Source organism: Olea europaea, chromosome 18 (assembly GCF_002742605.1).
Source record: "Olea europaea var. sylvestris chromosome 18, O_europaea_v1, whole genome shotgun sequence".
NCBI lineage: Eukaryota > Viridiplantae > Streptophyta > Magnoliopsida > Lamiales > Oleaceae > Olea > Olea europaea.
In genome coordinates this window covers 13,931,694-13,955,802 of record NC_036254.1, presented here as the reverse complement: position 1 = coordinate 13,955,802, position 24,109 = coordinate 13,931,694, and the positions used below count along the sequence as shown (strand labels likewise).

At 33.3% G+C, this 24,109-nt stretch overlaps 3 protein-coding genes across 3 annotated transcripts; all 3 read right to left on the bottom strand.

Annotated features, from left to right (window-relative positions):
* Positions 1 to 4,978: 4,978 nt before the first annotated feature.
* On the bottom strand, positions 4,979 to 8,489 carry LOC111366771 (14-3-3-like protein B). Its single transcript, XM_022987467.1, has 5 exons — positions 8,276 to 8,489; positions 6,042 to 6,163; positions 5,623 to 5,745; positions 5,282 to 5,398; positions 4,979 to 5,181 (listed from the first exon to the last, which is right to left on the bottom strand). Exons 1-5 carry the CDS (start codon positions 8,487 to 8,489, stop codon positions 5,137 to 5,139), a joined length of 621 nt encoding a protein of 206 aa, XP_022843235.1. The 3' UTR covers positions 4,979 to 5,136.
* Positions 8,490 to 8,858: 369 nt separating this feature from the next.
* On the bottom strand, positions 8,859 to 10,831 carry LOC111367546 (14-3-3-like protein 16R). The gene is made up of 4 exons (XM_022988483.1): positions 10,264 to 10,831; positions 9,487 to 9,609; positions 9,146 to 9,262; positions 8,859 to 9,045 (listed from the first exon to the last, which is right to left on the bottom strand). Exons 1-4 carry the CDS (start codon positions 10,741 to 10,743, stop codon positions 9,001 to 9,003), a joined length of 765 nt encoding a protein of 254 aa, XP_022844251.1. The 5' UTR covers positions 10,744 to 10,831; the 3' UTR covers positions 8,859 to 9,000.
* A 3,116-nt stretch (positions 10,832 to 13,947) lies between these two features.
* Positions 13,948 to 16,558, bottom strand: LOC111367545 (peroxidase 17-like). Its single transcript, XM_022988482.1, has 3 exons — positions 16,161 to 16,558; positions 15,889 to 16,080; positions 13,948 to 14,685 (listed from the first exon to the last, which is right to left on the bottom strand). Exons 1-3 carry the CDS (start codon positions 16,446 to 16,448, stop codon positions 14,098 to 14,100), a joined length of 1,068 nt encoding a protein of 355 aa, XP_022844250.1. The 5' UTR covers positions 16,449 to 16,558; the 3' UTR covers positions 13,948 to 14,097.
* Positions 16,559 to 24,109: the final 7,551 nt, after the last annotated feature.

Sequence of the window (24,109 nt, the reverse complement as noted above, 5' to 3'; positions counted from 1 at the left end):
CGTGGTCTTCCTAATTCGCTTACTACTTGCAAAGACGGCTGAGAACTTATCAACCAAATCTGAGAATGAGGCTATGGAGTTGGGCTCTAATGTCGATAACCAATCCCTAGCAGCATTAGTCAGCGTTTGCGGAAAGGCTTTGCACATAACCTGATCCAGTGTAACTTGCAAGTTCATGACATCAGTATATACATTGAGATGGTTGATGGAGTTGGTCGTCCCATCATACTCTTTAATGCGAGAATATTTGAATCTGTCGGGCAAGGGATATGACAATATTTCTAGCGTGAATGGAGTGTTAGGGGTGAAACATGTTGGCCCCCGAGCATTCCGTTGCAGGCCAGCTGTAATTCCTTCTTGAATGATCCGGGCAATTTCACCGGAATCCGTGGCGATTGATCTCAAGCCCGAGGCCATATTGTGAATACCCGAGGCTCCTACTCTGCCAGTTGCGGGGTTTGGTGGTCGTACTTGAGTATCAGCCATAAAACTGCCATGCTCTATCTGTGCTGGTGACGGATGTGAATTTCTTTGACTTAACAGTTGCATGAGCGTGGCCACCTGCTGATAGAGTTCTTCAAAGGTTTCGGTTGTGATGATCGTTGGCAGAGGTGCGGGCACTCCTGAGGATTCTTCATGAGGAGCCGGTTGATTTTCGTCAGGATGAGGGATGGGAGCGGATGAGCTTACGGGAGGAAGACCTGATCGTGTGTTCACCATGGCTTTTGGTAACGTTTCCCACAAACGACGCCAATGATACTACCAAAAATCGTACTTGTTGATTTTCCGAGCTAGATGATTTTGATTGAGCACGATCGTAGTCTTCCGGTACCTAAAACAAAGGCAACAATATATGTTCTCGTCGTCCCTACGATGCTTAAGTCAGAAAGTGAATTATATGTGTGAGGCTATAAACTGGAGAATAATGAAAAACGTACCTGAATAATGGCTTAAGGTTCTGTATTTATAGAGGTGTATGGTGCTTTCCTAGTAGGATTTAACTATCTGGGTATCCTTATACGATAGAGTCCCATGAGAAAGCAGTGTTTGGATCCTACTATGATTAGAAGACCAATTATTAAGAGGACTCTCTTAGACTTAGGAGATGTGGTTTGAAGTATTTGTGTTAGATAAGAGTTCTCAGGGGATAGACCTTCTCCTTAGTACGAGGAAGGTGGTAATTGAGGACCTCAAGGGGATTTTCCCGAGCTATTATTCCCGAGGACATCTTGCAATCTTTGAAAGTTATCAAGGTCGGGCAAAATATCCCGAGGACCATATACATCCCAAGCACCGATGACTGGAAATCGTAAGAAACGCCTTCGTAAATGGTCGGGGATGAAAGTGGTCGGGATACGCAGGATCTGTCAGTATCAGAGACCTTATCTACAGTTAAGAGTTGAAGAGAAATTCCATGAGTTGTTTGTTTTTGTTCTCCAGTCATATTTTGGAATCATATTTGAGATAATTCCTTGCTGCATCTGTTGGTGTCTCTCTCCATGTAAAATAAAATTATAAATCTAAGAACTATATTTGAGCGTGTTCATGTTTTCCTGGAACGATCATGTATTGATTTCATCTGGCTTTTCAAGTCCCAGCAACAAGGAAGAGGGTATAAACAGTCAGACAGTCAGATTACAGTCAAGGCATATGCTTGTTTTGACAGTTCTATATTTTATGAATCCAGAATTAAGTATATTGCTGAATTTGCTATCTAATATTAGTGGTGCTAGAGCACCTGTTATGTGTCATGCAAGTTATTGGATATTTTAAATGTAATTTATTTTTCACTTTGAAGGTAATTTATCAATTAATGACACTTGTAAGCTAAATAGCATTTATAATAGAATTGGAATAGCTGTTGACGATACATTACACACCGAAATTTCAAGAAGTTTATCATTAATTATTTGTGTGGCGCCCATTAAAATTTTATGAAATCTATAAATTCATGAGATAAGTCACTTCCTTTTGAAGGTGGTAGGAATTTGCAGCTTGCATAATAATCATAAATTACTTGTCAAAAATCTTTACTTGAATTGATGAATTCCAAGATCTTTATGTGGTTAATACATTGCTTTCCAAGTATCAAATTCTGTTTTCTAGCACTCCAATTGTCTCAATCCCGATTATAATGGAAGGGTATTATTATCTACAATCTAAATGCCAATTTTTGTGAGTTTTAATGCCATATATATTCTAGGCACTTTTCAATTTATGTGTATGTTTCCATATAAATTTTACATATTTTATTGTCATCTTTTCTCTCTCATCTTACAATTCTAAGTAATGGGAGTCATTTCAAGATTATAAAAGTGGACAGGAGTTGATGGGGAGTTATGAGTTTGAATTCTTTTCAACCAATCCCTCCAATTCACTTTAAGAACTTATCTCACATGGACGACCCTCGACCCGTGTGTTCCAACAAAGCAATTACTACTCATTTCCACTATAAATACAAAGCAATAACTCATTCAGTGATTGGAATTTTCTAAATCAACCGTAACTAGACCAAATAATTCATGTATACACAGTAACTTGACGGTTGGAGTTAAATAGACCACTACATCTCCATGTTTTAGTTGTCAAGCTTACAATTTTCAGATTTCAAATTGATTCCAAACCTCAGAAGTCGACAACAATTGTCACCTTGCGTGAATCAACTTCACAGGACAATATTTCATTTATTTTTTAGGCAAAAACACCTTGAATTATGAAAGGTCATGCAAGATTTTTAGGTCTCCACCTAAACCCAATGAACAGTGAGAAATCAATAATTTCTGAAAACAAGCGCACCCAAACAAGCGTTATATTTGGTACAATTTGTTTAAAATTGAGATCCAATTATGGCATTGAAATAACCTATGATGGTCAGTGTACGTATTCAGATATTCGTTTATTCCTCTAAATTGTTTTCTTATTACTTCGCCTTACTCTCGGATGGTAAAAAGCCTGCTTGTCACCCAGAAATTTCTATCCATTTTGTGATCATATGTTTTAGCGAAGTTATGGGCATGGGATCTTTAATCCAACTCTTTCAACTTTAAAACTAAAATTATTCCATGTGTACACATGGAGAAGTCATAGAATGTTTACAGGGCTCTAACATGGAGGGTGGAACCTATGTAAATATTCAGTTGCGCTACTTGCACAGACTCTTTTGCGCAAGGTCTGTATAGGTACACACACATAAAGTGGAATGTGGAGTCCACCCCCATGTGAGAGTCCTTGTAGAAGCTCTGTACAAAGGGATCTGTGCAGAGTGCTTTATTCGTAAATATTTTATTACCAAAAGAAAACCATCTACTCACTTGTTGTGTCCTTTCTTTAGGACTTCTGTGAATATTTTACATGTCAACCAAGAATAATCGTTAAAAGTATGGGTCGATTTGACCCGATCAACTCAAGTACAAATGAGATATCGACAGCCTTGGTAGCAATGAACAATCTATCAAGTCAGGAATGGAGCAGTTATTTGATAAGCTTTAAGTACTCAATAGTCAATACAGAAAAAACATATACAACTGTAAAGCTTCAAGAAAGGCACAAAGGTGCCAACTTTTATTCATCATCAACGACTCTAAAGCACACCCTGTCCCACTTTCCACCCAAATTTCAAACGGTGGTCAAAAAAGGTGTGGCCCACCACCAAGTAAAATTGCTCTATAGTTACACCTTTTTTTATATTCACAAATATTATTCATTTATTTATAACTCGCTAATGTTTATTTATAAATTAACAGATATGATCTCCATCCGTACCAATCAATGATAATCTTTTATGAAAGTTACTTTTATTTATAAATTTACAGATCAAATGAATTAAATTATTGGTGTGGCACCCATTAAAAATTTATAAAAGTTACTTTTATGTTTTTCTCCGCCATAAATGATTTTAAAACTTAATTTTTTCACTAACAATATTTACTTCCTAAAATAAAAAAGGATAATCACATTCAAATTACACTTTTTGTTTTATGTAAACCACATTTCAATTGCAATAAAAATCTCAACCTTCTCTCATTACCACACGATTACACCAACTTTTTTCGTCTCATTATTATATTTATATTATAATTAATAGCAAATAGTGCTATTGATGACCATTTTTGTCCAATTATTATTTTATCGTACTTTAAAATGAGGGTACAAATTTTTTTTACGAACATTTGTTTTTATTATTAATTTTGCTTATTTAAAAATATAAGGAGCAACGTCCTAACGTATCATTTGGATGGAATTCACCATGAGAGACAAAACGTACTTTTACTAATAAAAGATTGAAGATGAAAATGAAGCCAAAAAAAGTTTATAAGTACAACAATTAGCCTTTTACTGACTTCCATTACAGTTTGCACAATTTAAAAAGTACAGTGTTCACATAACAATTAAAAAACGGAGGAAAACTAACTTTTAAGCTTAGCCGAACAAGTGGCCTTAGTGTCGCACGTCCAAATTGATGCTAATTGTACAATGGGACACATCAACTTATTTTCTACTCCTCTATCATATTCTGGCCTTCTAGAACGTAGATAAGGATAATTTGCTAAACCAATACCAATAACTAAGGATCCATTTAATATAATTTTTGCTTCTAGTAGAAAAACTTTTATAGTTAACCGCATTTGACCAATTTTCTCTAGAACTGTCGTAACTAAAAAATAAAAAATATTTTTATAAAATTAGTCAAACAAGCTTTTGGACTCAAAAGCTCCTTTTGATTTTTTAAAAATCATGCCAAACGGACCCTAAATTAGCTCATAAAAGTGAATCACAAAGTATGATAAAGATTAGTGATGATCTCAGAATTAAGCATATTAGTGAAGAATTTTACATTAAGGTTGTATGAATTAATACTATGTAGAAGGAGATCTAAGCAAAATTATAAAGAGGCTGTTTCCCCAGAGAAGAAATATGAATTATGAACAAACAATGGTTGGCACAAAGATTAACAGTTATCTTTTGAGAATAAAATAAATAAGGTAAATAACAAATGATAGAAATAAGAAACTTCTAAAATTTCAGATAGGCAAATAAGTAGATTATAGAGATTACTGGCTACAAGTAGCATTTTCAATTTGAAAAAAACAGACCACATAGCAAAACACTCAAATCGTAAATCATAAAATTTTACTATTAATCTTGCTTTGGTGCTTCCTTGATCTCCTCAGAACCATCATCCTATACACAAGAACAATAATCATTATCATCAAGTAATTCCTTTAAACAACAGCAGTAGTTGGGGAAACCTCTCTACAAAATAGAGATAGAAAAATGTTACCTGCATGTCTGAAGTCCACAAAGTAAGGTTGTCACGTAGAAGCTGCATAATCAGAGTGCTATCCTTGTATGACTCTTCTCCAAGGGTGTCCAACTCCGCAATTGCCTCATCAAAAGCCTTGACAGAATATGATGAGCAAATATTAGTGCATACTTATAACATTCCTATCAACTGAAATAGGCCATCTGAATTACAAACTCAAGCCAGTCAGAAGCCATATTCTCTCAGATCTTGTTTATGTTACCACAAATGATTCAGAACAAGGTACTCAAATACTTTTTTTTAATGGGGTGGGAAAAAAATACGAGATTGGAGACGACAAGTTTAATTTTTTAGCAGACCTGTTTAGCAAGATTACAAGCCCTATCAGGAGAATTCAGTATCTCGTAGTAGAATACTGAGAAGTTGAGAGCAAGTCCAAGCCTGATTGGATGTGTTGGGGCAAGTTCTGTATTTGCAATCTCCTACAAATTCAAAATCCAAAATTGCACTCAGTGACAAATATACAATTCAACGCGTAAAATTTTATGATCTGAATCATAAGCATCAAGTTATTTGGTTCACAGTACGATTATGACTGATTTAAAAGAATGATTAGATCATAAAAAAAAATATATATTAAAATTAAAAAAGGAAAATCCTCTGCTGATTCGCATTTGCTGCAAAACATACTAATGCATATATAAATATATTTACCAAGTTACAAATAAGCAATAGCACAAACCCAAAAATCTTATCCCCATTAATTTGTACGATAAACATATTTGCAACAATCGTCAAATTGATCGCCTTCAGATCGCCCAGTATTAACCAGATAGAACAATTCCACCACTTCATCTACTAATAGACCAAAATAAAACGGAGAGGAAGTATGCGTGGTTCCTGTTTTAATGAGCCAAAAAGAAAAAAGAAAAAGAAAAAAAAAAAGAAAAAAAATCATAAATCACTGACTATAGCGGTCAATATTTACTTATCTCACATGGACGACCCTCGACCCGTGTGTTCCAACAAAGCAATTACTACTCATTTCCACTATAAATACAAAGCAATAACTCATTCAGTGATTGGAATTTTCTAAATCAACCGTAACTAGACCAAATAATTCATGTATACACAGTAACTTGACGGTTGGAGTTAAATAGACCACTACATCTCCATGTTTTAGTTGTCAAGCTTACAATTTTCAGATTTCAAATTGATTCCAAACCTCAGAAGTCGACAACAATTGTCACCTTGCGTGAATCAACTTCACAGGACAATATTTCATTTATTTTTTAGGCAAAAACACCTTGAATTATGAAAGGTCATGCAAGATTTTTAGGTCTCCACCTAAACCCAATGAACAGTGAGAAATCAATAATTTCTGAAAACAAGCGCACCCAAACAAGCGTTATATTTGGTACAATTTGTTTAAAATTGAGATCCAATTATGGCATTGAAATAACCTATGATGGTCAGTGTACGTATTCAGATATTCGTTTATTCCTCTAAATTGTTTTCTTATTACTTCGCCTTACTCTCGGATGGTAAAAAGCCTGCTTGTCACCCAGAAATTTCTATCCATTTTGTGATCATATGTTTTAGCGAAGTTATGGGCATGGGATCTTTAATCCAACTCTTTCAACTTTAAAACTAAAATTATTCCATGTGTACACATGGAGAAGTCATAGAATGTTTACAGGGCTCTAACATGGAGGGTGGACCCTATGTAAATATCCAGTTGCGCTACTTGCACAGACTCTTTTGCGCAAGGTCTGTATAGGTACACACACATAAAGTGGAATGTGGAGTCCACCCCCATGTGAGAGTCCTTGTAGAAGCTCTGTACAAAGGGATCTGTGCAGAGTGCTTTATTCGTAAATATTTTATTACCAAAAGAAAACCATCTACTCACTTGTTGTGTCCTTTCTTTAGGACTTCTGTGAATATTTTACATGTCAACCAAGAATAATCGTTAAAAGTATGGGTCGATTTGACCCGATCAACTCAAGTACAAATGAGATATCGACAGCCTTGGTAGCAATGAACAATCTATCAAGTCAGGAATGGAGCAGTTATTTGATAAGCTTTAAGTACTCAATAGTCAATACAGAAAAAACATATACAACTGTAAAGCTTCAAGAAAGGCACAAAGGTGCCAACTTTTATTCATCATCAACGACTCTAAAGCACACCCTGTCCCACTTTCCACCCAAATTTCAAACGGTGGTCAAAAAAGGTGTGGCCCACCACCAAGTAAAATTGCTCTATAGTTACACCTTTTTATATATTCACAAATATTATTCATTTATTTATAACTCGCTTATGTTTATTTATAAATTAATAGATATGATCTCCATCCGTACCAATCAATGATAATCTTTTATGAAAGTTACTTTTATTTATAAATTTACAGATCAAATGAATTAAATTATTGGTGTGGCACCCATTAAAAATTTATAAAAGTTACTTTTATGTTTTTCTCCGCCATAAATGATTTTAAAACTTAATTTTTTCACTAACAAAATTTACTTCCTAAAATAAAAAAGGATAATCACATTCAAATTACACTTTTTGTTTTATGTAAACCACATTTCAATTGCAATAAAAAGCTCAACCTTCTCTCATTACCACACGATTACACCAACTTTTTTCGTCTCATTATTATATTTATATTATAATTAATAGCAAATAGTGCTATTGATGACCATTTTTGTCCAATTATTATTTTATCGTACTTTAAAATGAGGGTACAAATTTTTTTTACGAACATTTGTTTTTATTATTAATTTTGCTTATTTAAAAATATAAGGAGCAACGTCCTAACGTATCATTTGGATGGAATTCACCATGAGAGACAAAACGTACTTTTACTAATAAAAGATTGAAGATGAAAATGAAGCCAAAAAAAGTTTATAAGTACAACAATTAGCCTTTTACTGACTTCCATTACAGTTTGCACAATTTAAAAAGTACAGTGTTGACATAACAATTAAAAAACGGAGGAAAACTAACTTTTAAGCTTAGCCGAACAAGTGGCCTTAGTGTCGCACGTCCAAATTGATGCTAATTGTACAATGGGACACATCAACTTATTTTCTACTCCTCTATCATATTCTGGCCTTCTAGAACGTAGATAAGGATAATTTGCTAAACCAATACCAATAACTAAGGATCCATTTAATATAATTTTTGCTTCTAGTAGAAAAACTTTTATAGTTAACCGCATTTGACCAATTTTCTCTAGAACTCTCGTAACTAAAAAATAAAAAATATTTTTATAAAATTAGTCAAACAAGCTTTTGGACTCAAAAGCTCCTTTTGATTTTTTAAAAATCATGCCAAACGGACCCTAAATTAGCTCATAAAAGTGAATCACAAAGTATGATAAAGATTAGTGATGATCTCAGAATTAAGCATATTAGTGAAGAATTTTACATTAAGGTTGTATGAATTAATACTATGTAGAAGGAGATCTAAGCAAAATTATAAAGAGGCTGTTTCCCCAGAGAAGAAATATGAATTATGAACAAACAATGGTTGGCACAAAGATTAACAGTTATCTTTTGAGAATAAAATAAATAAGGTAAATAACAAGTGATAGAGATAAGAAACTTCTAAAATTTCAGATAGGCAAATAAGTAGATTATAGAGATTACTGGCTACAAGTAGCATTTTCAATTTGAAAAAAACAGACCACATAGCAAAACACTCAAATCGTAAATCATAAAATTTTACTATTAATCTTGCTTTGGTGCTTCCTTGATCTCCTCAGAACCATCATCCTATACACAAGAACAATAATCATTATCATCAAGTAATTCCTTTAAACAACAGCAGTAGTTGGGGAAACCTCTCCACAAAATAGAGATAGAAAAATGTTACCTGCATGTCTGAAGTCCACAAAGTAAGGTTGTCACGTAGAAGCTGCATAATCAGAGTGCTATCCTTGTATGACTCTTCTCCAAGGGTGTCCAACTCCGCAATTGCCTCATCAAAAGCCTTGACAGAATATGATGAGCAAATATTAGTGCATACTTATAACATTCCTATCAACTGAAATAGGCCATCTGAATTACAAACTCAAGCCAGTCAGAAGCCATATTCTCTCAGATCTTGTTTATGTTACCACAAATGATTCAGAACAAGGTACTCAAATACTTTTTTTTAATGGGGTGGGAAAAAAATACGAGATTGGAGACGACAAGTTTAATTTTTTAGCAGACCTGTTTAGCAAGATTACAAGCCCTATCAGGAGAATTCAGTATCTCGTAGTAGAATACTGAGAAGTTGAGAGCAAGTCCAAGCCTGATTGGATGTGTTGGGGCAAGTTCTGTATTTGCAATCTCCTACAAATTCAAAATCCAAAATTGCACTCAGTGACAAATATACAATTCAACGCGTAAAATTTTATGATCTGAATCATAAGCATCAAGTTATTTGGTTCACAGTACGATTATGACTGATTTAAAAGAATGATTAGATCATAAAAAAAAATATATATTAAAATTAAAAAAGGAAAATCCTCTGCTGATTCGCATTTGCTGCAAAACATACTAATGCATATATAAATATATTTACCAAGTTACAAATAAGCAATAGCACAAACCCAAAAATCTTATCCCCATTAATTTGTACGATAAACATATTTGCAACAATCGTCAAATTGATCGCCTTCAGATCGCCCAGTATTAACCAGATAGAACAATTCCACCACTTCATCTACTAATAGACCAAAATAAAACGGAGAGGAAGTATGCGTGGTTCCTGTTTTAATGAGCCAAAAAGAAAAAAGAAAAAGAAAAAAAAAAAGAAAAAAAATCATAAATCACTGACTATAGCGGTCAATATTTACAATCATATCCAGATCATCAAACAAAACGCACAATAAAACCTAAATTCCGCCGCTCCATGTAATAAGTTTCCCAACGATTGCCCATAGATCACAAAATATAGAAATGATATAATAATGCATCACCGTCGAAAGAAACAGAAACCCTAACCTGAGCCGACTTGTAAGCCGAGAGAGTGTTCTCAGCGGCTTCTTTCCGCTCGGCTCCAGTCTTAAACTCCGCCAAGTAGCGATGATAATCTCCCTTCATCTTCAGGTAAAACACCTTAGAGTCTCCGCTGGACGCGGATCCTATGAGCTTTGTGTCGAGGAGTTTCAAAATCCCTTCGCAGATGGACGAGAGCTCAGATTCGATCTTAGATCTATATCCCTTTATCGCGGACACGTGACTCTCGTTACCGCGGCTCTCCTCCTTCTGCTCGATTGAGGAGATGATACGCCAGGAGGCGCGGCGGGCGCCAATCACATTCTTGTATGCTACTGAAAGGAGGTTGCGCTCCTCCACCGTCAACTCCTCGCCTCCGTCCGCGGACGCCACCACCTTCTCCATGAATTCCACCATCTCTTCATAACGCTCGGCCTGCTCTGCCAACTTTGCCATGTACACGCTCTCCTCGCGAGGGGACGCCATTGTGCGAGGGACTTTTGAGAGAGAAAAAATGACTTTTTTTTTAGAGGGAATGAGAGAGGAGAAAATATGAGAGCGGTTTTGGATTTGTAGTGGATTCTATTCTATTGGTTCAGTGGTAGTTTGTAATTCGTGTTTTAGCCCCGTTTCAGCCACGTCACAGCAAAAATTGAGAATGAAAAATTATAGCTTTCATAAATTCCACACAAAATATAAAAAATTATATATAATAATTTAATATGATGAATAACGATCATATTTTTTATTTTAATGAGAAAATAATGAGGCTCAAACAAAACCTTTATTTCATGAAAAAAAAAATGAAAAAAAGCCACCAATAGACCCGAGTAAAAAATCATAACTAAAAGGATAAGTATAATTCATTTCAAAATTAAACAATAAAGAATTCAAATTTTAAAAAATCAAATGTTTCTTAAAATTTATTTTAATTTAATTAATTAATCATATATTTTACTAATTAAATATATTAAGGTCAAAGATCTCTATAAATTGATCAAAAATTAACAATTTAGTAAGTGACATATTATTTTTCAATTAAAACTAAAATTTTTATATGTTATAAATTATTTTACGACCACAATTCAAAAATTTTATAGGTCACAATTTGTTTATCGATTACAAATTAAAATTTATAACTCACAATTTATTTATCAATTACAAATTACAAATATTTTAAATCACAATTTATTATACAGTCACAAATAAACTTTTTTTTAGATCACACATTTTTTCTTGATCACAACCACCGATAAACTACCATCGTCGTTGCCATGACCATCACTACCGCCATCGTCAAATGCACTGCCAAATCCATCCCACCAGCTCTGGATCCACCATTAGCAATGCCCATTTCACAATATCAAACAAACAACTTCACCACTGTCTCTAATCGCACCATCGCCAAAACCATCATCACCTTTTAGCGGTGGTATCACCATATCAAACAAATCAACACCCACCATTTTCAACTACAAAATCATCATTACCAGTGCTAGATCTACAAACATTAGGTCCATCGTCAGATCCAACAAAACCCATCCCAACAACAAAGATCTACCACTACTATCACTCATAAAAATCATAGACACCACCAAATCTAACAAAACCATCACCATTGCCACCCAACCACCCCCCAGAACCATGGCAATCGGTGTGGCGAACACTGAACAACGACCTACAGATTAGCGCCTCACAGGAAAGTGTGGTGAAGCTACTACTACGCTCAGGTCAATGTCGCTGAATCTAAAAAATCAAAGGGCATCTACGTCGTTGGGCTAGTGGCTTCGTCACTACTGTAGCGACGCTCATTCCATTATCATGGCTTCATCATCACAGTGCTCGTCGGAGTGGGTGGTCAGTCACTGAAGAAGATATCAAAATGGGAGTGTGAGAGAGAGAGAGAGAATGACTTTTATTTACTACATTATTAAATCTTAATTATAATCTGAATTGGAAATAGCAACTAATCCTAACATGGAAATATTGATAAAACTCATATAAGCAATAAATTTTTTTGAAATATGAAACTTGAAATAGAATTCTTAAAATGCAAATTTTGAAAATAGGGTACCGTGTAATTTCCACTAGACACGGTAGTTCAGTGCATCCTAAATATTACGTATTTTTCATCTGGATGGTGGGACTATAGTGTGAGCCTAGTTATTCTTATTAGTACGAGTTACTTGTGCAGTTATAGCTTTTTCAATAGATTTCAATTTTAGCACTACATTTGAATTTTCTCACTTACTAATCACAGTCAACTTGCACGTGGAACTTGTTATTTCCATTTTTATACCTTACATAGAGGATCCTATTCCATGTTTATATTATTGTCACAATGCCCTTAAAACCAACGCCGTGACTATTGAAAGTTTTCTGCTACAAACTCTACCAATAAACTATTCAATCATGCTACAAGAACATAAAGTTTGATTAATGCAACCCTATATTCTATCATTGAACAATCTTAAACATAGTCAACTTTTTCATCCAATCACTTTCTTTCACATGCAATTATGTCAAATTTTCTATCAAAATAGCTTTATGCCTTTATCCTAAGCTACCTCTATCTACATTCTTACTATCCTTCTTTCATTTTTTAGACATGAAACTTATACAACGTAAAAATGTTTAGATGTATGAATGGGACAATTTATTTAAGGTTGTGCACAAGACTGAATGACCCCACTTTCATCTTCTAGAAAATGAACCAAAATCCATCTCTCAATTTGAAACCGTAGACAGTACATAAACCATCATAAAACACAAATAGGCAGGATCAGTCAAGTTTAAAAATGTTAAAAGACAAAACAGTACCTCTAATCTCCCAGATTTGGACATGTAGAGGAGTGATTGTCCAGAAAGATCACAATAGTTAACAGCGGGTCATTTCACTTTAGGACATCATACTGTCATAAGACTCAATCAATCTATAAGTTTTACTTTCTACATTTTATGGTTCTACAAATAACTGCAACTAATTATTTTTCACCATGTTTTTGCGAGATGTGTGGTTCGTTTGGTGTAATCAACCGAATAGGCCATGGGTTGATGACTTTTCACTCGCACTAATTTGTCCAGTAAATTATTCTGGCAGCGTTGTTTCCCGAAATAATAGTATAATTTTCCACATTAATGAAGAGTGTGTCAAATGCTGGGAATTTTTGCTTTTCGCATGAACATCTCTTGTTACCTTTCCTAACCTCGCTGCTAAAGGTTCAGATTATTTCCTCATCTTACTTGGCGACTATTTCCTCTTCTAAAGGTTTAGATGAAGTTCTTAGTTACCCTTTTGAGTTCAATTTTTTATTTTTTTTTCTACTAAGGATCATAGATTCACTCCATGTTAGTCTTTGCTATAAGTGTTGTGAATTTTGATAACATCCATGGACTCAAAGGAAGACAAACATACTAATCAATCAGTACTAGTGTCATTTTCTGAAGGTGAAGTTATATGGTTGATTAATCTTCTATGGAGTGGGGAAGTTATCGTTATATTTGAATCTCGTTTAGTTCAGTATACCAAATCTGTTAGCAGATACTGTGACTGCTCGTTGCCTATCCTTGTCTGGATGTTGAGTCCTTATAGGATGCGGGAGTGGTGAACTGACCCTTTGTTTGTGCAAGAATTAACTGTTAACCATCGAAGCATTGTGGCTTTCATAAATTTAAGCAAAAACTACCAAGTTCTGACTAATAGATAATAACAATCAAATTAATATTAACAGCAGCATTGTCTACAGATTGATGTGGACAACATTTTCACCTCTTACATATTATTGAAAACAACTCTATATGACTCTTGATAGCAGTAACTAACTTCTTTTGTCTTCAAGTCTACATTAATTCATCGACTGGCCTGCTATTAACTACTCTACAATTCTGTCTAATTTCCCCAGGGCGACCTGATTGTAAATCACCTAATTTAATCATCCCCTCGACAAAGGCCTTGAGAAATTCATCCCGATTCCTTGCAAATAGCCTCACATATTGCCTAGTCTTCGGATATGTAAACAGAGTTTGATCAGAATTGAGAAATCCTCTTCCATTCATCAAGTCCTTAAAGTACTGATTATCAAATCTCTCTGGAGTTGCATCCAAGCCCCCTGTTACATTTCCGTCTCCTCCCCGTGGACAAAGCTTATCTAAATTCTCTCTGAAAATCGGATCAATTGCAGGGTCCGGTCTGCCCGTGCCGGATTGATTATAGAGTCGAAAAACAATAGAAAAGCACCTTCCTTTGCCAATGGAGTGGGAGCCAGAAAGGGCTACTAAATCTTTGGCAGAGAGATTGAATTTTCTGAAGAGATCAATGAGATAACTTGCATTGGCTCTTGGACTTGGCATTATGTCATCTGCATCTTTTTGGCTTGCTGTCAAGCTATCTTGCCTTCCTAATTTCACTTCCCAGTCAGGTCCTCCACTCTGGTTCAAGACAAAAAAATGAACAATATAATTCTTGTTTAAAGTAAAAGAAATTAACTTACAATTTCCCAGTCATCTTTTCATTTATTCAAAAGTTGGCCTTTCTTAATAATTACTTCTAGTGCTACCGTGTTCTTCACCCATCTTTTGTTAACTTCTTGGGCTTTTTGTTCACCATCTATGAAAATAAAGAGCCCTTTAACAAGATTTTTGAAAAGTGAAAAATTGTTTTCAAAATTAGGCAGCTCTTTTTAAAACCTATTTTGAATAATGTGAATAATAATTTGTCTGGTTATAAAAACTTTTATAGAAAGCTAAAGCAAAAGTAGAAACAGTGTCAAGCCGGCCCAAAATATAGTGCTTATTTGGTAGAGATTTTAAGCCACTTAAGATCAATTTTTTGACCGTTATTTCACTATTTCAGTCGTCATTTTTGAATTTTTCTCTCACAGGTAGGACCGACTTTATCTGTAATGGTCAAAATATCAATTATCAAAATCCCTACCAAGCAAACACATAAGATAAAGAAAAAAGAGATTATTATTAAGATACAATGATACTTATCACCTTATAACAAGATAATGTATTTAAAACTTTTTGCCACTTTGTTCTCTGATTAACTTTGATTTTAGAATAATGTTATTCATAGGAAGGACTATCGATAGTCGTCCTATATGACATACATTTGATAGTTGTCATTTGATAAATTAATGTGACAATTTGTTATTATTTGATATATCAAATAACAAACTATCATATGTATATCACGTAAGGCGACTACAGATATTCCTCGTTATGAATAGTATTAATTTATATTCTACCATATTATTTTTTCTGCAGTATTTATTTTCAACTACAAATTCTTTATTAAAATAATATTACACGCAAATAAAAAATCTTTCCTTCTTTTTTAACCACAAATTTTCTATCAATTTAATATTCCATAATACATTTCCCAAAATTAAAGAGGCTCAAACACATGTTATCTTCACTTTGCAATGCGATCCTAGGATTTAAGACAAGGAATCTAGTCAACTGAAGCATGATAATTTAATTATTTAATATTGCTTACCAAGCATGTCCCTTAGCTAATCGGATTTCTGCGGATCAAATTCCCTCCCTTTCTTCCTGTTGCCCCTTTTAGGCCAATTTTATACATTCAAAACAAAACCACACACAGAGGATGAAGGTGAAAGTGCTTACTAGAACCACTGCATCTCTTGCAGCCATGATTAGGATATCGGCACAAGAGACGACACCTGGGCAGACCCCCTCCAAGGTTTCCTTGGCTTCATCAATAACTTCATATGATCTTAATGAATTTATATTCGACAAAGATAATTTCTCCCCGAGCATGTTTGACGTATCATCCAGCAACAATGAACCATCACATCCCTACAAAATCCAAGAAAATCTCAATAAAATCTTGATTGAACTAAAGAAACTTAAGATTTTCATTTGGTTTTGTTTTTTACATTAACAAAGCAATCGTGGAATTGCAAGCGATTCACTGATGCAGCACTTCTTGGTTCCCTTTCCATGTTCTTCTTGATCACATCCCTGACCAGATGTTCAGCTTCCGGGCAAGTTTTCTCATAAAATCGAGGCCGCAGTGGTGGCGCTGCGGTGGCAACGGCCAAGTTAAGGATGAGGAAGGGGAGGAGAGCGATGGGAGCCATTTTTGCTACTGGTTTTGTCAGTGTAGTAAGGACTTTCACCGAAATGGTCCAAGGAAAGTTGTTCTTCCAAGTCAATATTTGCATGTCAGAATGAGTGGTTGCATTTGGGCACCACTGCACCGGTAATTTATAGGGATTTTTGTCTATTACCTATAGACAGGCCAAGTGCCTATTTTTGCAAAATTGATTGGTCAAGAGTTTGTTGACGATGACCATCTGCAAATCACTTTGTCATTTTTTGTGAATTTGAAGAATCTGGATCCACTTTTGACCGGGGCGGGCGGGATCCATTATTGAGGCCTTCTTAATTTCGAGTTATATGACATATGTTTAAAAATTTTGTACAATATCAAATTTATGTGTCAACGTCAATCATTGAAGGATTTATCTAGTGATACATAATATGAGTTACATAAGGGTATTCCCCTTTCACATAGAGGATCCACATGAATAAAAAATTGCTTGTTTGGTAAAGTTATTTTTTGTCAAAAAATATGTAAAACTTAATTTTTAACTATATATTCATGACGCCATCAATTTTTATTAACTTTATTTACTAAAAATCTACATCAATTGGCTTTGGATTATGTCAGATGTACCTAATTTTTTTTACCTAATGCTTTACATACACTCACAATAGGAGTGTGGGGACCACATGTGGGGATTATTTTATTCACGCAGGGTCCACGTGCTTGTGAGAATAGGTAAACCAAATTATTTACACTTAGAATTATCCATTGGCTTTTACATTCTAAATTAACTTGCTTTTGCTTGCATTATTATCATACAATCATGCTATTCGTACAATTTTATTTGTACAATAATGAATGACAATTTTTGTTGGTATTACCACATTCATCCATTTTTAAATTGTCAAAAATTGTTTTTTAAATCATTGGTCCGAATTTTGCCACCTCCAACATTGTCAAATAACATTGTACAAATAGCTTAATTCATTATCATATTTTGATTTGTTCTTGTCAACGCTTAATGTCAATACATTGTCAACAATGTTTGTCAACTAACGTTGTACAAATAACTTAATTCATTATCATATTCTGCTTTGTTCTTATCCACGTTTAATGTCAATAATTGGATCCAATTTGTACTTTTCGACCTTTTAGCTTGAAGTTTACTTTTGTACCTTGAACCTAAGCTCAACAAAAGAGATTTACATTTTTTTTTTTCATGATTTTTTGTAAGTGATGTCAAAATGAACATCAGCTCAAGCTTAAGGCGGTTTATGTTATTCTTAAAAAAAATAGATGGAAATTAGTTTAACTTACTTCAAGCCGATTTCGGGTTGGTCCACCAATTATGACGGGCCATGTTGATTTAGGGTTTCGAATTCAACGAACCACGAAGATGGACTATATGAAAAATGCTTATTTATTTTTCACAAATATTTTAATAATATAATGACAAATATATTTGTTTCAAAAATAAAATATGACAAGTTCAATCAACCGGATCCATAATACTATAAGTACGGGGTTTTTTCTCACAGAACCTTTAAAGGTGTCGCATTGGCAGCACCGGATTCACATGTTTTTTTTTTTTGTGCTAACTGTCGATAGAATTGTGTCAAGTGAAAGCCTGTAAAGATTCTGTGAAAGTTTTCCCATACATGTAACATTATTCTAATATTAGTGGGTCGATTTGAAAAATCTATGACAGCTAGAACTAGTCACGTGCTATATTTTTAGACGGGCATGATTAGACCCACTACGGACTTGAATTGAGCTCATGTGCATGCAAGTTGGTCTGAGAACACTCATTCTGGCAGGGCTAATTTTTGTGATCACTTTTGTGGTTTGACCAATAGGGTAAGTTGTCTGTCTATATGTGAAATGTGGTCCACATCAGAAAGCACCGTATTGAATTTCTCATTCTCTTTACCATTTTTTTTCTTTTGTATTTTCAATCATATAATCTTCCATAAAATAATATTACACATAAATAAAAAGCTTTTCATTCTTTTTTAACCACACATTTTTCCAAAAAATACTATTCTAATAATTAAAATTTGACAAAAATGAGGGCCAAACGAGACATATGTCACAAAAATTTCTGGTGGGAGCATTGGCCGACCAAGGTCCCCTATCTATGCCATAAATAATGGTAATTACTTGTAGGTGTAAACTACATACACGTGAAAGAATAAACTTCTAATGTAACAAAGCTTCTTGAAATTGATGTCGAGTTGTATTTCTTCTGAAAAGGAGGTTAATGGAAGATTAATAATTCATGAGTACCCTATTTAAGTAAGTAGTGAGGCTAATCTCCTCTAAATGAAAGAGTATCGTGCCCCTCTGCGCATGCGCTTTTATTTGTATTTTTTTTTATTTTGAATTATCAATGGCAGGATCTTTCTAATTAAAATAATCTTTCTGACAACATGTAATACGTCAAAGTGATAAATAGAAGAGATCTTTCTTCATCTAGTCCAAATAAATAAGATAACAAAGAAACCACTAAAAAATGAAAGGGAACGGTGAGCCAGTGAGCTGATCTCGCCTTTGTTGATCTGCTTAAAGAGAATTATCATGATCACGATAGATCACGATCATTTATTCTCAAGCGATGGAGAACATGTCCTTGAAGTTTTAGCCTTTCGATGGTATGTCATAGCAGTCTATTAATTTCAACTATATTTTAATTGTGGTAGAGAGATCTCAATTTCACTTATTTTTTAATATTTCAACATTTCTATGTAGACTTGTATTAGTGGCCAATTTGACATGATTTTTGAAAAATAAAAAAAAACTTTGAGATTCAAAAGTTGATTTTGGACCCATTTAACTTATTTTATAAAAGTTCTTCTGCTAGTTAGAAGAGTTTTTAAAGTAAATTTGTCCAATATGACTTTCTTTAAAGGTATTTATCGAATAAGAAGCTTTTTTTCAAAAAAAATAGTGTCAAAACAAAAATTAAAATAACTTTATCCAAAAACTCTTATACAGAAAAAAATAGCAAAAACAAAAATCACGTCAAACAAACGGAACTTGAGTTTCACTATTTACTATAGTTATCTTATCTAACTCAAGCATTAGAGCAACTTTGACCATGGTGCTTTATTTAGCAAATTTTAATATGATTTTAGCTATATGTCATGATAATGTCGCGTTTACGTGTGCAAGTAAAACATCCTTGATTCAATAATTTAATTTGGTGCATTTCATTGTCATCACTAGCCAATTTTTTTCTCCCCATTCTCCACTTTCACTAAAAGTAGTTTAAATTCAATAAAGAGATAGTGGGATCAATTTGTCTATGGTCAAAATTTCACCGTCAATAGATTGTTATTGAGTACTTGACGAAGCAAGGAAACACAACTTTCACCCAAATATTGGTTATTTTACAAGATCTAAAATAAGATCATCGTGCTTTAAATAATATGGATTTCTGACCGACATATGAATTGAGAATGACACTTCTAAAGTAAGTTTTTTCTTAAAAAAATAAGACCATCTTCAATGATGCTCTAAATTAAATCTAAATTGTGATTTAGATTTTCAAAGTGATCGAAAATCTCTCTCAAGAAAAGATGCAAAGGAACTGCAAGACACACTTTTAGAAAGAAAAGTTAAAAAAAAAAAAAAAAAAAGTAACTCAAAATAGATAAAAAGCTACCAACTCACTTGCAACAAAATTTTTAGATCTTTCATTGGAGTAGAATTTGAATTTAGATCAATCGATATGTAAACGAGGATGCTTTTTGGTGTAAAATTGGGTACTTTTGCAAATCCCTCTATACATCCATGAGAATCTTGAATATAATTTTGCTCCAATTGAAAGATTTAAATTCACTTTTTGCTTTACATATTTTGTCAAAAAATGCGATTTGCATTTTCTTCGCATCTCTCCGTTTGAGAGGTTTTGACTGCTTTGGATATCTAGATTTAGATCCATTTTACACAACGAATGGATATACTCTAAAAGTGACTTTGAAAATGTCAATTTACATTCAATTTTACACCACCATTAAAGTTGCTCTAACATCCTCACCTTTGGAGGGTGATCTTTTTCTTGTCATTTTAGTTTCTTTATATTTTTTAAGCATGATTGAAAGAATTGTTATTTAGCCCTTATTTAGTTGAGATTAATATTTAATTCCGATATTTTGAAAGTGAGAATTTGAATTAAAAAAATATTGTCCAAAATTCTTAACGTTGCGGGGCACGTAAGCCCTTTTTTCATGTGTGCTTTGTAACTGTCTCACTAAATCCCTCTTTGTTATGGATTATAATTCAGATTTTAATTTAAATTAAAGTTAACAGTTGATTTTAACCACATATTTTATGCGATCTACAATTTTCAAAAACACATTTTATCAACTTTTCTCGAAATTTACTAAAATTATGATTTTAATCCCCATCGAACAGTAACTAAAAATATTTTTCCACTTCAACGTAATTTAAGGACAAATGTTATTTTAACTAACTAATGGTTGATTAATTTGAGGGAAAGTTGTCCTTGGTATCATAAGTTGTCTGCCAACATCCCCCTAAAACATGATTTTCCTTAGATAATGATAAGATTTTTCCTTTATATTTCTTAGAAGGATTAAGAGTGTGTTTGATTGACATGAAAAATATCACCTAGAAAAAAAAATGTTTTCCATCTTTTGTGGAAAATAAAAACCACCTCTATTCAAGAAAAATGTTTTCCTCAAAAACAAGGAAAATTAGGTATATTTTCAAAAATTGGAAAATGTTTTTCATGGAAAAAAATAGCAATCAAACACTTCAAGTAGGAATTTGGGTGGAAAACTGATATTTTCCATAAAAAATAAATGTAATCAAACACATCCAAGGGTCCGTTTGATAGCATTAAATTCCATGAAAAATCTCACATTCATAGAATTCGTTTTTTACTTTTGTTATTTGATATAAAAATGAAAATGGGGTTCGAATTCCAATGTATAAACACATAAAGCATGTTTATGACCAATTGAGTGGAAATCAAATTCCTATAGTTTTGGTGATTTTTTCTTTTCCAACTTATATAGAATTGGTTTGTCTTTTCCACTTTTCAAACATACCCTAATATACATAGCCAAGTCTTCATTGGGGTGAATGCGATTCGATTTGGATGATTTGTGTCATGATTTCAATTCAAATCATTTCAAACAATTTTATATTTTTTCAAACTAAATCAAATCATTTTATTTTTCAAATCAAACCATTATTCGCTGTTTGATTCGATTTTAATTCGCTATTTACTTTTCGAAATATAGTAATATATGTAAAATAAGTTAACATATAAGTTTAAACGAGAACTAATAATGTTAAATGTTAAATTATATTTTTATTTGTCTGAAATCTGAAATATAAACAAAAAGACTAAAAATGTAGTAGCAAGTTAGCATCTAGTGACATGCCAACATCTTTCTCCACTAAAACTTTTACAAACGATAACATAGAAGCAGCACTATCCCTTCAGGGTTTCATAAAATTATGTTCTAACCTCTCACTTGATAATAATTTGATCAATATCCTCTGTTGTAACACATGATTCAGCCTTTGTATAATATGCAAGTATCAAAATATTCATTAGTCTATGTTGTTGGGTTTTGATACCCAATAAATCTGGACGATGATATTAAATCGATGTTTGATAAGTTATATCGACACCTTAGTGATAGCTCGACCCGAAAATTAGGTCCATTTGAAGCAATTTAATTGAGTTAATGTTGTTCGTGACCCAACACTTTTGGATAACCCAAGTTGTGGCTTTGCATTGAGATGATATATTGGTGATTTGAATTGTTGGCCCAATTACCTCTTGGCCTATTGGTTAACCTAAACTAACCCATTATATATACACTCATCCCTAGCCATTTTCTTGTGTGTTGGTGAGTTTCTTGGCCGGCTTTGGTTCTTTTTCCTTGAGATTCTAATTGCTACTCTATTTCTTTTCCTTTGTGGCTTGCAAACCAATCACCAAGTCTCTCCTTTGTCGGGTGAAAGCTTGTGGCAACCAAGTGGGAGTTGTGGATCGAGTAAAGCTCGGTTGGTGTTCGTTTGGTTGATAAAATTGAGTCTAGATGAAGAATTCTAGAGAGATTTACGTGACATTTGTTAATAAAAATATTAAAATTGATAGTAGAAAATAAATGTCACCTTCAAATTTAAATATGTTGAGGTCATCAAATTTTATGGATTCCAAATTCTTGCACCACAATATTCCATAGGAAATAATAAGTGTTTGTGCAATAAAAGAAAAATTGTTCGGACTGCTCTGTGACATGCAAATCCACAATTTGATTACATCAACACATATACCGTCACACATACACATATGCCAAGATGGAGTCTATACACGCAAAAGCCATCGCAACATGTCATGGTAAAAAAATTTAGAACATTGCAAGTACGGAACTCACATTTCTAATTTAGTAAAATTAATTTTTTAATTAAAAATTAGAAAAACAGTTCGGTTTGATTGTAATTTTTGAAAATCGAAATTTAAACCAAACTATTTTGAAAATGGTTTGGTTCGGTTTGAGGAAAAAACTGCAAGTCCACATGGATCCAAACAACTGTTTCGATTATATTTGCGGTTTTACGATTTTTTTGTGCAGCTCTAATAAACTAATCTTCACAATCTAATATCTGATAAGGCTGGACATGGTCAGGTTCGGTTTGATTTGTTTCTAAAGAAAATTGAATATGACCCGAATTTTTGAGTATTTAGTAAATGAAAACTGTCCGATCCAAATTTAATTATGGAATCGTTTGAGTTCGGTTTTGTTCAGTTCCTGATTCCATACAATAATTAAATCCTTTAATATTTACAGCAACACTACGTTAATTCAACTAATGATATGCTTAATTTTAACTCTCACAAAAAAAGTACTCCAGTCAGATATATCTTTTGCATTTCTCTTTATTGAGTTCTTTGTAAATTTTTTTGTTAAAATTACATGAAGAGAAAAATAATGAGTCTACAATAATGAAGAAAGGTGTAATCAAGCTTTCAATTCCATTTTTCCTTAATTGTTAAAAGGGCACTACGGTAGAATAATATATTTTGGTAAAACTTAGATCAATTTAACTAAGTTGGGCTTGAGTTAAAAATTAGAAATAGGAAATTCATATTTTGGGTTTAGGCTAAATTTAATTAGTTAGAAAATTTATTTTTAAAAAATAAATTGGCTTATTTAAGATAAATAAATTAAAAAGTTAGGGAGATTCAATTTTGTTCTGTTCTTGATTTAGAACCCAGAATCGAGCTGAATCGAACATGTTGGTTCTTGATTAAGATACTCGTTGGAGTATTTAATTTTAGATGAACCAATTTGGATCAGGTCCGTTTCGATTTGATTCGATTCAAAAATTTTGTCCAATCTTACTCGAAGATATTTGAAACTCACAAAATCATATGTTCAATTTCTTTATACTGGCCTAATGGTTCTAGAACAAAAGCACATGAGGGAAATACTTTTCACTCGAACTAATTATTATATACTTGGTCTAATATAAAACAATCATTTCCTAATAAAAATTTAAATTAAGAAAAAAAATAAATATATTTTTTTAACAAAACATGACTTCTTGATCTCGAGTAGAAAAATTAAAAAAATACTATTACGGAACTAGGGGGTCAATTTTTCTAAGTTAATTTTGAGAAGTCTATAAAAGAGTGACAAAGATCAGTAAGTACCTTGTTAGTGCTATTTCTGACAATTAGACTGAGTACAGAATATCAATTTACGACCCAATAATTAATTTGGGCCTTAT

What these genes read in the sequence shown, in the direction of transcription:
- LOC111367545 (XM_022988482.1), bottom strand. Translation starts at nt 16,448, where the DNA reads ATGCAAATATTGACTTGGAAGAACAACTTTCCTTGGACCATTTCGGTG. An exon ending in TCCACGATTGCTTTGTTAAT is followed by an intron (nt 16,081 to 16,160) that starts GTAAAAAACAAA and finishes TGGATTTTGTAG; the next exon opens with GGATGTGATGGTTCATTGTT. An exon ending in CAAGAGATGCAGTGGTTCTA is followed by an intron (nt 14,686 to 15,888) that starts GTAAGCACTTTC and finishes GTCTTGAACCAG; the next exon opens with AGTGGAGGACCTGACTGGGA.
- LOC111366771 (XM_022987467.1), bottom strand. Translation starts at nt 8,489, where the DNA reads ATGCGGTTAACTATAAAAGTTTTTCTACTAGAAGCAAAAATTATATTA. An exon ending in CTTGTAATCTTGCTAAACAG is followed by an intron (nt 5,399 to 5,622) that starts GTCTGCTAAAAA and finishes TATTCTGTCAAG; the next exon opens with GCTTTTGATGAGGCAATTGC. An exon ending in TGTGGACTTCAGACATGCAG is followed by an intron (nt 5,182 to 5,281) that starts GTAACATTTTTC and finishes TCTTGTGTATAG; the next exon opens with GATGATGGTTCTGAGGAGAT.
- LOC111367546 (XM_022988483.1), bottom strand. Translation starts at nt 10,743, where the DNA reads ATGGCGTCCCCTCGCGAGGAGAGCGTGTACATGGCAAAGTTGGCAGAG. An exon ending in CTTGTAATCTTGCTAAACAG is followed by an intron (nt 9,263 to 9,486) that starts GTCTGCTAAAAA and finishes TATTCTGTCAAG; the next exon opens with GCTTTTGATGAGGCAATTGC. An exon ending in TGTGGACTTCAGACATGCAG is followed by an intron (nt 9,046 to 9,145) that starts GTAACATTTTTC and finishes TCTTGTGTATAG; the next exon opens with GATGATGGTTCTGAGGAGAT.